Source organism: Poromitra crassiceps (assembly GCF_964638095.1).
Source record: "Poromitra crassiceps genome assembly, chromosome: 9".
In the NCBI taxonomy this organism is placed as follows: Eukaryota; Metazoa; Chordata; class Actinopteri; order Beryciformes; family Melamphaidae; genus Poromitra; species Poromitra crassiceps.
In genome coordinates this window covers 10292535-10307261 of record NC_139630.1, presented here as the reverse complement: position 1 = coordinate 10307261, position 14727 = coordinate 10292535, and the positions used below count along the sequence as shown (strand labels likewise).

The following is a 14727-nucleotide window of genomic DNA, read 5'->3' as shown; positions in this document are numbered from 1 at the left end:
TGCTTTGATTAAAAAAAAGTACTCAATTTGTAACTTGAGTTACTTGACAAATTAACTGCTATAATATTACTGAAATCCTATAAGTAATAAGTTATATTACTGAGTTACTGCTAAAAGTAATATATTACATGTAATATGTTACTTTTGTCATGAGTTACCCCCAACACTGGCCAACCCAATCGATAGTGTGGAGGAGATTCAGGAAGCCTCCGCTTATAAGACGCTTTGGAAAGAAAAAGTCACACACACTCACACCCACACGTGAGAACAGAGGGAAAACTATAGAAATTGGACCACAGGAGCAATACCTAGCTCCCTGATCAGACTAGCAGCCAAGTGGCAGAGAGACTCGCGCACCTGAAATCCATGGCTATAATCTCTAAGCCACTCCCACTTCCTGCTTTGACCCTCTGATGCAAAGACGTAATATTAACGTATTATCATTACACAAGGGGGTGTCTGACAATACATAACAGTCACATATCACTCTGTGACAGGAGGAAGTGATGAAATGTTGATGTCAATCGTCATGACAGCAAAGACGAGGAAAACAGTATAAAGTATAACTGCAACAGTGTGTGTGTGTGTGTGTGCGTGTGTGTGTGTGTCCGTGCGCGTGTGTGTGCGCGCACGCGTGCGTGCAGGCTGTCAGGCTGTTTGTTCACAGAGGAAGGCTGTGCTTCTCTGGCCTCAGCTCTGAGGTCCAACCCCTACCATCTGAGAGAGCTGGAGCTCAGGTATGGAGAGGCAGCGTCTGCTAGAAGGCTGAGAGTCACACACATTTTCTCTGTCACACTGCAAAGTTCATGCAGGAATACAGTTCAATGGAGCATTTGAGAGGAAATCCTTCATATTGAAGGTTATTAATAAATGTCCATGTTGTTTCCATCATCAAAGAGAATCTGCTGATCTGACTTTGTTTATTCCTCCAGTGTGGACCATGGTGGAGTGCAGTGGCTGAAACCAGGTCTGAGGAAATGTAAGTGTGTATTTAGTTTGATTCATGAAAACAAAGCAACACATTCAACTAGTGAGATAGAAAGTCCATCTATGGCACAGTCTGTGACGTCCATTCATTCTGATCCTATGTGAATCAGGGTGATGGCTGACATCATGCCTTTTAATCAACATATTTGAAAAGGAGGTGAAATGACTGAGGCAAAGTGTGCTGTGGTCTGACCAGTCCATCTCAGATGAGCTCGGGCACGTTTCTGGATGTGGTTGATATATGGCTTCACTTTGCATGGTAGAGTCTTAACTTACATTAAGATGCAGCGAGGAACTGTGTTAACTGACTGCTTTTCCCAAGTGTTCCAGAGACCATGTGGGAATATCCATGACAGAACGATGTTGGTTTTTAATGCAGTGTCGCCTGAGGGATCAAAGGTCACGGCCATTCAATGTTGGTTTCAGCCTTGCCCCTTACGTGCAGAGATTTCTCCAGATTCTGACCTGACCTCCTACTTCCTGCTTCAGCACTGTACCAGAGATTTTCATCCGCCATTTATTTTCCCATAGACATTTCGTAAAATGCTTATAAAAATAGTTTGACTTCGTCAAACCAAACGGTTCAGATATATTTAGAAACAGGAGAGACCACATAACATTTAACTCGGACCAAAACGTAAAGAAAATTGCGGATTTAAAGAAAATATTTTTTTCTTTGTCGTTTTTTTAAGTTTTGCTCTGAGTGAAATGTTCTATGGTCTCTCCCGATTCTAAATATAGCTGAACCGTTTGGTTTGATGAGGTTAAACTATTTTTATAAGCATTTTACGAGATGTCTATGGGAAAATAAATGGCAGATAAAAATCTCTGGTACAGTGCTGAAGCAGGAAGTAGGCGGTCACTTTGCCTCTCTATTAACCTGTTTACCTGTGGAATGTTCCAAACAGGTGTTTTTGAGCATTCCTCGACTTTCCCAGTCTTTTGTTGCCTCTGTTCCAACTTTTGTGAAAGGTGTTGCTGGCATCAAATTCAGAATATGAACATTGTATGATGTGAAACAAAATATTGAGCCAGGCTGGACTGGAAGTTGATCAGGTAAAACATTCAATATATTTCTACTGTATTAAATTGAATATAGGTGGAAAAGGATTAGCAAATGATCACATTCTGTTTTTATTTAAGTTCTACACAGCGTCCCAACTTTTTCTGAATTGAGGTTGTAATTTCAAATACATTTGTCATTCTGAAATGTCCCATTGTTTGTGTTCAAGGATTTTTTTTGTCTAAATGTGAACACAAATAAAGGTAATTAAAATGTGTCTCAAGGGTGTGGAGTGTGACTTTAAGAATAAAATACATGTGTTTTCTACAGGGGAGTGGTGCTGGCCCAAACAACAGTCAAAGTTAAAAAAACAAAGGGATTTATTACTAAAATACAAGTTAAAAACGTGCCTATTTAAAAGAGTCCAGCGTCCATAAGAGTTTAATGTCCAGTGTCCACTGCAGCCAAGAGTAGTGACTGTTTTGTCTCCAACAGCAGGCTGTCCCACCGCCTCCTGGCGCCTCCAAGTGGCAAAGAAGTGCAGAACAGACTTTAATGTCTTGCTTTCTCAGTGTATGGAGTTCATATGGAGTAGGGTAGAATAACCAGCTAAATGTAACACTGATTTAGGGAGGAGCCAAATTAAATTAATTATATAAATGCATTGCAACCTAAATCAAACCAACAGGATGCAAACAAAGCAAAAAGCCAAATGAAAGAATCAACAGTCATTAAAGTCGAGCTGAACCTAATAATAACTTTTCTTTTCTTTTAGTTCAAATACCTGGGTATCAATCTAATTTCTTTAGTTTTTCACACTTTTTCACATCAAAAGTTCGTTTTTCAAGATTTCATTGATAACAGTAATTTACAGTTTGCTGACATCACCTAGTACTATCAAATTTCTACCCCATTTCAACCAATCATATCACAACATGCAGCTGTCAATCAAATCTTCATTTCTGGGTAATTTTCTCTTCCAAATGAAGTAGAAAATGGTGCCTAGTGCCTGTCATCTGGCAGAATTCCTATCCCATAAACTAACTACTAACTTGGCCAATTGTTAGAAACATGAACAACAAACAAAAACTATAATCTCTAAGAATGCAAAGCATTTAAAGCAACTGGCTCGTTAAAACGCGCATTACAGGGATATCGTATTTACAGAAATAGCGTAAAAGGCGCGCGCTTGAGACCGTTTGAGAGCGTGGTTGTCAGGGGTCTCCCCTCAGAGATTCCAGGCGGGCGGGCAGCACCCATTCATCGGATTGTCCGCTCCCTCCGCACGAAGCAGCTGGCTGCCTGGTACTCCGCGGATCCCACTCGCGTAGCACGACAACACGCTGAATCCCACTCGATTTGGGGGTGGAACATGCCATGATTGGCCAAAGCCCAATCCAGTCCCCAGAATTGTCAAATAAAATCATCGCGATCATGATGATACTATGACCCGCCTCTCAAACTGTCATCTTAGACAAACTATGTTTTCAGTCTGAAACGGACTCATTATGCACGTGACGAACAGGTTCAGTTCCACTTTAAGGGCTCTTCCCTTCAGCTCCAGTCTGTTGTCCTGATGCCAGGTTTTAGAGTTAGCCTCTTCTCTTCAGCTCCAGTCTGTTGTCCTGATGCCAGGTTTTAGAGTTAGCCTCTTCCCTTCTGCTCCAGTCTGTTGTCCTGATGCCAGGTTTTAGAGTTAGCCTCTTCCCTTCAGCTCCAGTCTGTTGTCCTGATGCCAGGTTTTGGAGTTAGCCTCTTCCCTTCAGCTCCAGTCTGTTGTCCTGATGCCAGGTTTTGGAGTTAGCCTCTTCCCTTCAGCTCCAGTCTGTTGTCCTGATGCCAGGTTTTAGAGTTAGCCTCTTCCCTTCAGCTCCAGTCTTTTGACCTGATGCCAGGTTTTAGAGTTAGCTGTACTGTGGCTCGTTATGTGGACCTGTATCACCTCCTCATGGAGACACACACACACACTGATGAATCAACATGAATCTAGACTTCACTGAAGGAGGCGTGAAGCCACTCCTCCACTCTCCCACGATGTCTCTCTTTCTCTCCCTCTCTGCCTTCCTCTTTTCTCTCCCTCCCTCTCTCTCTCTTTCTCTCTTTCTCTTTGTTTCCCTCTCTCTTACTCTCCCTGTCTCTCCCTCCCTCTCTCTCTCTTTCTCTCCCTCGTTCTTTCTCGCTCTCTTTCTCCCCTCACTCTCTTTGTTTCCCTCTCTCTCTTTCTCTCCCTCTCTGCCTTCCTCTCTTTTTCTCTCCCTCCCTCTCCCCCCCTCTCTCTCTGTTTCCCTCTCTCTTATTCTCTCTGTCTCTCTCTCTCTCCCTCTATTTCTTTCTCTCCCTCTCTTTCCCTCCCCCTCTCTCTCTTCCTCTTTCTCTCTCTCTCTCTTTCTCTCCCTCCTCTCTCTCTCTCTCTCTCTCAGTCAACTCGTGCGAGTATGCAGATGGCAGTAAGCTCCTCCTACGCTGGCGTCTTTCCTCTGTCGTGGCTCGTGCTCGTGTGGCTGCAGCTCCGTTGTCTCGTGTCGCGTGCGGCGTCTCTCTTGGCTCCCTGCGCATGTGCATCTCCTAATCAGCTGTGAGCCCCGCACGCGCTGTGTGTGTGTGTGTGTGTGTGTGTGTGCGTGTGTGTGTGCAGTGGTGTAGTCTACATTTTTTCAGAGGGTATACTCCCTCTGACTCTGCCCTAAACTCAAGTACTTTCAATGACCCATGTGTATTTTCACAAAATTTTAAGGCCTTGATTTTTTTTCAAATTAACAAACTTTCAAGGATTTCAAGGACCAATGGGAACCCTGTTAGTTGTTCAGACTTTTTCACATCAAAAGTAAATTTTTCAGGATCCCATTCATAACAATCATTATTGTATGCTGACTATAGCATAGCATAGACATTGTTAAACTCGCATTCCAGAAAGAACGGTTAAAGCAAATCCCACACGCCTGGGATTTTCTCAGGCTCCCGATGTGTGATTTTTCTCCTTGCTTGTGTGGCAGAGCGATGGCTTCTCAACCATGTTGTGACATACTTCCTTGGCTGAAAAACATCTATAGGCGGCCCATTTATGCTGATCATCATCAAATTGCTTACATTGGACAACAACAGTGTAGATCTCATGTCCGTGCATATAATGTTCATCAGACTAAAACCCCTTTCACACTCAGCAGTGCTACAAGGGATGGTCTGCATGCATCGTATGAGTGGTTTTAGGCTTTCAGGCTCACTGTCCGGGTCCTCAAGGTAATCTCTCATACCATTAACTGCTTGCTGTTCACAAAGATGGAACCGCCTGCACAGTCGTTTCACTTGTGCCTCACCATGCCGTATGCCAGGTGATGATGGCCAGTTGGTGGTGTCCAGAACGCTGAGATCAAGAAGCATGTCACCTTCAAATGAGAGGCGCGTCTCCATGTTGTTGATCAGACTCTGAAGGAACTGCCTACTATTGATTGGTGTGAGCTTTGCATTTGACTCCAGGTAAACTGATCCAAAACATCCCGAAGCCTGTGCTTGCAAAGCCTCCACTGATTTCTCTCCTGGAGTCTCTTTAAATGATGCCAGGACTCTGATGGTGCGCTTCAGCAACTGGTCTGCTTTCAAAAGTGTGATCGAATGGGCCTGGAGTTGCTCAGATAGGTTTGAGAGTTCAGACAGTGCATCGTACATCAGTCCGAGGTCACAAAGAAATTCCTTGCTTTGCATGCGACGTGCCAGGCCTCTGTAAGTTTGCCTCTCTTTGCTGTTTCTTGTTTGGTCTCCCGCAGCATTTTCAAAGTGTCTGTTGAGTGCTTCATATGACTTCCACACAGCCTGGACAGAACGGAAGCTGCTGGCCACCCATCGCGTACTCAAAACTCTGCCAATTTTCAGGACTTGTGAGCCCACTTCTCGTGCTGCCTCTTTAAGTTCTCGGGAGTTCTTAGTGGATTGACTGTAGAGATTGTGGATCTTCTCCATGAACGCCTTGAAGTGGTTGACTGCCTGAACCTCATCCACAGCATCAGATACAGCCAATTCCAAATGGTGGTTCATGCAGTGCCACGTGAACAGGTTAGGGTACCTTGCAGTCAGCCTGGTTGCCACACCAGAATGCTTGCCTAGCATGACACTGGCACCATCAGAAACAAATGAGACCCAGTTCTTTTGAAGATACTCTTCACTGAAGCCTGCAGTGTCCAAACAGTTCAACAGAGCTTCCTCTATACCAGCGATCCTCAAAGTCCGGACCCAGACGCCGTCCTATCCGGACCGAGCCCTATAACCTACAAATCATTGAATAGTTACATTTTCACGGAGCGTTTCTATTTTAACCGGCACATGCTTTTCTAGCCTTTACGGTACTACTGGTTTATCTGTCAGGAAGCTCACAGACCAATGCATGCGCTGTAAATCATCACATGTGATGCTACTCAGCCAATCAACAAGCGAATCGATTCTGCCTGCTGCTGCTGCTGCTGCCAGAGAGTTGACACACGGACGGACGAAGGAGAGGCGAGACTCGGAGAAATGCGAGAGATAGAAGTACGTTCACATCGCGTGCTCAAAAGAAACGAGTAGACCGCAAAAACAAAGCTTAAGTTTTAATCCAGAGCAGGCAGACTCATGTTCATTCATTGGTCTGACGAGCAGTTCAAAACCAGTCTGTCTCGTGAAGTGTGATGCGATCCTGACCAGCTGTCTAAGCGCCACACATGAGCAAACACACACACACTCAAATCCAGACTGAGGGCACACACACATTCACTGCCCAACGACATGCAAAGTTTGCATTGCGAGCGACCAATAGATAGAAAGACAGACAGACAGACAAACAGACAGACAGAGAGAGAGACAGACAGACAGACAGACAGACAGAGTGGGAGCTCACTTCTATCAAGAGAAAAGGAGGTTTGTTGGCTGAGAGCCTAACTGATAAAATGTAGGGGTGGGCGGATCGATCCCAAAATATCGATACTCCCGATACCTGAGTCTCGTTTTGAAGATCGATCCTGACATCAAAATATCGATTTTTCGATCTTTTTTGCGTGCATTCATGCAGGGCTTCTCCGCCTCGGATTTGCTGTTGTCGTGTCATCACATGTGCACTGAAACAGAGTATACGTGCCTGGGCCAATAATAGTGCTTGAGCGATATGCAGGGCGGGTCTTGTAAAGGAAGGCAAGCAGCAGAGCACAGAGTGGGATTGAAATCCGACGCGCACAATCGCATACAAAAACACACATGCCATTACGTGATGGCTCAAAGGAACAGGAGCAGATCGTTTGGTTATTTTACATCAGTATTGTTGTGAAGTGTGACGTAGCCGCATGCAGGCTGTCCACTACTGTGGGACCACTAGCCTACTACCAACTTGTTTAAGCATCTGAGAAACAAGAAAGAGAGCTCTGACCTGCAGAAAAGAAGGGGAGGAGGGAAATATCAGACCGCCCCCCCCCCCCCCCCCCTCAACACAGAGATAGACTCCACGGGCAGTCTTTTCACAGAGGAAAATAATATCCAGGTATATATAGTAGTTGAATTAATATTAAGGATCTTCAGCATTGGTTAATGTTACATTTTCAAACTGTAGCGGTCATAATTTATAGTGGTTGATACATTGATAAACCTATTGATGACACACTGCTCTCCCCTACATGAAAGTTCATAAGCCATATTTAATAGTAAAAAGTATCGGTATCGGTATCGATATCGGCAATTCTGGACCAGTATTACTTGGTATCGGATCGACACCAAATTTTGCAGTATCGCCCACCCCTAATAAAATGTGAAATGGAGTTAAGAAAAGGAAGAAAAGGGGGAACTTATTTTTCTAAAATTAAAGCACTTTATTTTAAGATGCACATTCCAAAGCACTCTGTTGTGTTATTTCTAAATGCAGCCATTATTTTACTTGAAATGAGAAAAGAACATGTATTTATTATTAGTGTAGGCTAGTTATTTATAATTAATCCAGTTAAATCTGAAAACTAAATACACATTCAGTCGTTGACTACATACAGACATTGTACCATTAGGCTACTGCAATCATTGAAGTAGCCTAAGTTCAATGCCACTGAATCATAACGCAAGCTCAATGTTCCGGACCTTCGCTTGAGGAAATTTTCTCTATCTGGACCTCTTTGAATTTTAATTGAGTGCCCCTGCTCTATACCCTCTGCCCTTTGGCTTTCCAGCTCAATTAGCTCCAGAAATAAAAATTCAGGAGTAGCTCCATTTAAAGAGGCTTTCACATTGACGATCATGGCAGATTTGTGGCTGAGAGATGTAGCCTCGTCAATGAGGACAGACAATTTGCATGATGAAGAGACAATGTTGTGAGCAATTTTTCCCTGCATCTCTTTTGCTATGTGTTCCACAATTTTTGTGGAACTGGACCTTGAGTGCAGACTAGTGCCCATGTTGAGACCATTTGTTGCCTTTATGAGATCGTCATGGTCAGTGAAAGGTCGGTTCATCTTAGCAAGATAGTATGCTGTTCTGAATACATAATCAGTCTCAGCTAACACAGTATCTGACACAGCTCTCACTATATGTCCAAGTGAATCCTGTGCACCCTTTTCAGTGAGCTCCTTAGCTAATTCGTGTGCCCTGGATGTCTCATGGCGGTGAATCTTGTTCCTCAAGGATGCCAGAGCTGCTGATCTGTTTGCACATGAGGACTGGATCTTAAAGGACATCCACTCCTCAGACATGGACACTCTTTCTTCTGTGAGGACACCAGTTGATTTTGTAGCACTGCAGATAGCACAACCTGGAAGTAAACAAAGACACAAATAAATTAACATTTGGACCTTTATTAGTAATAAGACCTGCTCAACAAGGCCAAAATCTATTAATGAACTGTTTACAATCTTCACACCATGGCTAACAAAATGCATGAAAAGCAGATGAAATGAGACAAATGTTCAAATACTGAACACTAAGACAAATTCCTCATATGTAATCTTGCATATTGTGGCAAATAAAGTCGATTCAAATCTTTCAATAGCTCTAATTCTTTTTTTTGTCTCTTTGTTTGTAAAGTACCCCCTGCCACCACTGCTACAAAACAACATGGAGGAAACTTGATGCATTTCAATAGAGCCAAAGTGAACGTCACTCCCTGCTTCAGCATGCGGAAAAGGGATTCCACCGGCCATTTTATTTTCCATAGACATTTCGTAAAATGCTTATAAAAATAGTCGTACCTGGTCAAAACGAGCGATTCAGCTATATTTAGAATCAGGAGAGACAATAGCCAATTTTACTCAGACCAAAACGTTGAAAAAATCGCGGATTTAAAGAAAACATTTTTTTACGTTGTTGCTGTTGTTTTTTTGGTCCCAGTGAAATGTTATATGGCCTCTCCTGATTGTAATATAGCTGAATTGCTCGGTTCGACCAAGTAAAACTATTTTTATAAACATTTTAGGAATGTCCATGGAAAATAAAATGGCGGATGGAATCCCTTGGTACGCATGCGGAAGCTACGTCCACTCTATTGTTTAAACCAGCTGAGCATGTTGGCAGATATTTACCTAGCTTTCCGCTTCTCCACTCCAACCAAGGATGCCTGTTTTTAAATTCCGTCGCTTGACTCTCATTCCACACGACTGGCCAGGTCGAGTTCTTATCTAAAAGAAACAAGGAGATATACAGTACACTGCATCAAAACATTGCATTCTGTTGTTTAAATTCACTCACTCACTCACTCACACACACACACACACACACACACACACACACACACACACACACACACACACACACAGCAGCAGTACACCCCCCCCCATGTATCAACCTAGCTAGTTATTGTGCTTGTTCTAGATATAATTCAATGTACCAAACAATCCCCTGCTGCTGTTACAGTAACGTTCATATTATAACGTACATGCGACTTACCAGGTATGACGATATCATCAAGTAACGTTGCGATAGCAGCTGCCTCATCACAGTCCTCAGGATTCCTTTCTGTAATGTTATTGCCATCTACAGCTACAGCTGCAGCTGCAGTAGCAGGGCAAGCAGGCCTACGAAAACACTGAAAGAGTGTTGTTTGAGTCGTTTGCTTTCGCTTCATTGTGCACCTATCGAATAGGCATCTCCTCACCAACTGTTTTGTTTGGTAGTAAGCAACGTCACGGCTACGTCACGCTCGTCACGCTCGAGTCGGCTCGACGGAAGCCCCTAGGGTCCAAAAGTCCGCGCTTTGTAACACAGAGCGCACAGGGTGAATTTTATGAATGGTAAGTGAAAACGATACGTATCATAGCGCATACGTATCATGCGCCAACGCAAATCTGAGTAATTTCGCAGTGTGTAGATTGCGTATACCTGCGTTGCACGTAGACCCCCTGTGTGTGTGTGTGTGTGTGTGTGTGTGCGTGCGTGCGCGCGCGCCACGGCTGGACTGTAATGTATTCTTACCGGTGCGATGGCCGGTGGGCCGCTCGGTATTGGGCCGGTCATGTTGGTGAAAAAGTATGTATTATGTATTTGATTGGGCCTGTGGCCATTAGTATCTGTTTCTGGGTGTACGAGGCGTACCTGAAGGCACCATGAGGGGCTCACCCACTCTTTACCGTGGATTTTACCTGCAGATAGCGCGACTACGCTTCCTCAAAGTGCGGATGGCGTGACCGCAGTCCATTCAGGCTGGTTTTGGTTTTCGGTTTTTGAGCACAGAAAAGTGGATTTTATGCAACAATTTGGATGCAACAACTAGGTGTCATTAAAAGAAGAGGATGTTTTACATCGGATAGCGTCTTATTAACTTCACGTGAAGACTCAGGTAGGAGCCAGCATTTAGACCTAGACGTGAAAATGGCACAGTGTAAAATGGGAAATGCGTTACATTCGCCGGGCGCTAATGCGCTCAGTATGAGCCAGAAGCGCCGGCGAGCGGGGTAAAGTTGTAACAGACTATGGGGAAAGATACATCAGACATATGGGAAATGTTTGTGTGGCAATACACTTGTATTTGCGTTAAAACAAATCAGTGTTGTTATGTTTAGTACTGTACTTATGTCTATTTAATAAGTAAACGTTGAGTTCTCACTGGGCACGTTTTTTATTCAATGCTGCAACATCATTACGCCTAAAACCCCTAGACCGGGTCATAACATGTGGCTTTATAAGTAAATCCCCAACCCATGCGAGCGTGAGCGAAGCGAGCGCGAGCTCAAAAAAATGGGCCGATTCGAAATTGTGGGCCTGTCTGACACATGGCAGGTAGCTTTTTTGGTCCCAGTCCAGCCCTGGCGCACGCGCGCGTGTGCGTGTGTGTTCGCGTGTGTGCGCGCGCGCGTGCGTGCGTGTGTGTGAATAAGTTGGTAACAGCTTAATAACAGTGACTTGTGTTCCAGTCTGGCTCAATATTGTGTTTCACATCATACAATGTTCATCTGTTGTGTTTCTGTGTCTCATTGCCTTTAGTTTTTAATTGGAACCTGTCAGAGTTTCCTGCAGCACAACACTTTATTTGGTCTGTTTTTAAGGTTTTGACAAAAGGTTTATTTATGTGAAAATGAATGTGGTAAAAACTTACAATCAACCACTTCTTAAAATCACTTGTAAAATATCTTCATAACCACTAATAATGATTGTTATTGTGAAAACACAGCCCAGGTGTTTTAGATGAGAAGCTGCTGCTGTATTGAGTCTTGTTGTCTCATCAGATGCCTGTGAACTCACACTGGATCCAAACACAGCAGAGAGAAGCCTCCTCCTGTCTGAAGACAACAGAAAGGTGACGGGGGTGAGAGAGAAGCAGCCATATCCTTATCACCCAGAGAGATTTGAATACTGGTCTCAGCTGCTGTGTAGAGATGGTCTGACTGGTCGCTGTTATTGGGAGGTGGAGAGGAAAGGAAGGGTTGATATAGGAGTGACTTACAGAGGAATCAGCAGAAGAGGAGGGGGTGTTGACAGCTGGCTTGGAGGGAATGAAAAGTCCTGGAGGCTGAGGTGCTCTGATGATAGTTACACTGCCTATCACAATGACAGAGACACAGGCATACCTCTCCCCTCCTCTCGCTCTAACAGAGTCGCAGTGTATCTTGACTGGCCTGCTGGCTCTCTGTCCTTCTACACAGTTTCCTCTGACACACTGACTCACATCCACACCTTCTACTCAACCTTCACTGAAAAACTCTACCCTGGGTTCTGTCTGTATGAGTATGGTGCCTCAGTTAAGTGTCTCTGTGTCAGATAGAGGAGTGAGAGAGAAACTGTCAGATAGAGGAGTGAGAGAGAAACTGTCAGATAGAGGAGGGAGAGAGAAACTGTCAGATAGAGGAGAGAGAGAGAAACTGTCAGATAGAGGAGGGAGAGAGAAACTGTCAGATAGAGGAGGGAGAGAGAAACTGTCAGATAGAGGAGGGAGAGAGAAACTGTCAGATAGAGGAGGGAGAGAGAAACTGTCAGATAGAGGAGGGAGAGATAAACTGTCAGATAGAGGAGGGAGAGAGAAACTGTCAGATAGAGGCGGGAGAGAGAAACTGTCAGAGGAGTGAGAGAAACTGACAGATAGAGGAGGGAGAGAGAAACTGTCAGATAGAGGAGGGAGAGAGAAACACACTGAGACCAAACACAGCTGCTGAGATGATGCTTCACTCTGTACAGGATCACACACACACACACACACACACACACACACACACACGACAGTTATGACAAGTCAAGACATAGAAAAGCTCGTCCATATGTTTAAATCACATGACAGGAAGCAGCTAGAAGTGAAAATCTGCCTCTAGAATTCTGACACAAACTAATCTGAACACAAAGCCTCAATTCTCAGCTCCCTGCATTGACTCCAGTGGTGAACGTGAACGCACACATGCATGTTTGTGTGTGTGTGTCTAAAAACTCCCTTCACATATCACTGCACCTTATGCTAACCTATAGATAGATAGATAGATAGATAGACACATAGAGACACACAGACAGAGCGATAGATAGCGATAGAGAGAGACACAGAGAGATAGATAGAGAGAACATGTGGTCAGTGTTTGACAGCTGAGGTCAAAGAGATGCACTTCCTCCTACAATGTAAAAGCTTTGAAGAAACAAGGAATATTGACTTCAATAAGTTCAACTCTGTAATTCCAGACTTCAAAGAACTTAACAAGCTCCAAATTAAAAGTAGTCCTAAGAGAAGGAGACAGGGCTCATCTGTCTGTCCAATATGTCTCAACATGCCACAACCTGAGGGACAGTGAGTGACCTACACACACTGATGTGTCTCAATCTCACAATTGTCATAATTAATGTCTATTATTTTTGCATTGTATGTATTTGTATTACTGTATTATTCATGAGTAGTGATGTTGAATGTTGAATGTGATTGTTTCTTGATGCTTTGGCAATATTGTTGTTGTGACATTCATGCCAATAAAGCTATAAGAATTTGAAAAATTTGAATTAGAGAGAGAGACACACACACACACACACACACACACACACACACACACACACACACACACACACACACACACACACACACAGAGAGAGAGATAGAGAGAAAGAGAGACACACAGAGAGAGAGACACAGAGAGAGAGCTAGAGAGAGACACAGAGAGAGAGAGAGACAGAGAGACACAGACACAGAGAGAGAGAGAGAGAGAGACAGAGATAGTGAGAGAAAGTGAGAGAGAGAGAGACACACACACACAGAGACAGAGACACAGAGACAGAGAGAGAGAGTCATGGAGAAGGCTTGTGAGGCTTGTTGTTGCTGCTGTGATGTTGAGCAGAATCTCTGGTCTGAGTCAGAGCACAGACAGGATGCTGAGGCACCATAAACCCATGTATTTCTTATGTACAAACTGTTGTTTTCTTCATTGGATGTAAATACATGGAAATTATTTTTACTGTATCCTACGTTCTTCATCATATATTTTTTTAAATTACAATTACTTTTTTCACTCAGTTTCAACTTATTTTACTGCTGTACATTGAGGAATTAAACGTGTTGAAAATGTCTACATGTGTTGTGTCTTTACAGTTTTTCTTCAAACCTTAAACACATTTCCAATAACTGTGGCTCAGTTTGTCAAAACTCTAAACTGAAAAGAGTTTGTCAAAACTCCACAAATCTCCTATAAAGTGACACAACACTCAAAACCATGTTCTCTCTTCTCAAAACGGATTATTTCCACCAAAACAAAACACACAGCTATGATATGTTGATGTCTTACACAGCATCAACTACACACTGGTGTGATCAATTAAAACACTACCATCAAAATAGTCTTCATGTATGTTCTGGCTTCATGTTACATATTCAAATGCATACAATTGTGTGGAAATAGTTTCCTTTCCTCATTTTGGTAAAGTGTAGTGTTTTGCCCTAAAATAGCATTTACTGTTGATACAACACAAATGTGACCATAGGCATCATATAGAACCACATATCAATACATCTTCCTTTTTTCCAATAAGACAGTAGACTGTATAACTCAAGGGCTATGTCCCTATAACTGGAAAGTAACATCAATTAACTGTGTAACTTGTAACTGAGCTATGACTGTATAGCTAGGAAGTATAATAGTTTTATTTAACCCAGCAACAAGCGGTCCAAATAGTATTGCCAAGCCTCCTGGATTGGCCAGGAGACACTCCGGTAGGCTAATAGCCTCTCGGGATGGAAGACATAATTCCCAGAGATGTTTCTATATGATTATAATGTAGCAGATGGTACCTGTGGCTTGCCGTACACACCTTGAATGCAGATAGGGAGCCGTATAGTCCATGGGCCAAAG

At 43.4% G+C, this 14727-nt stretch overlaps 1 protein-coding gene across 1 annotated transcript in view; it reads left to right on the top strand.

The window, feature by feature from the left end:
• The window catches only part of LOC310782161 (NLR family CARD domain-containing protein 3-like), a gene marked incomplete at its 3' end in the record, with an annotated part of 80320 nt that extends 68141 nt beyond the window's left edge, over positions 1-12179 (top strand). The window contains exons 7-10 of the mRNA XM_083642851.1: positions 645-725; positions 2321-2351; positions 8612-8695; positions 11661-12179. Coding sequence (XP_083498977.1) covers positions 645-725; positions 2321-2351; positions 8612-8695; positions 11661-12179 — 715 coding nt within the window. The remainder of the gene's footprint in view (positions 1-644; positions 726-2320; positions 2352-8611; positions 8696-11660) is intronic.
• Between the last annotated feature and the right edge of the window lie 2548 nt (positions 12180-14727).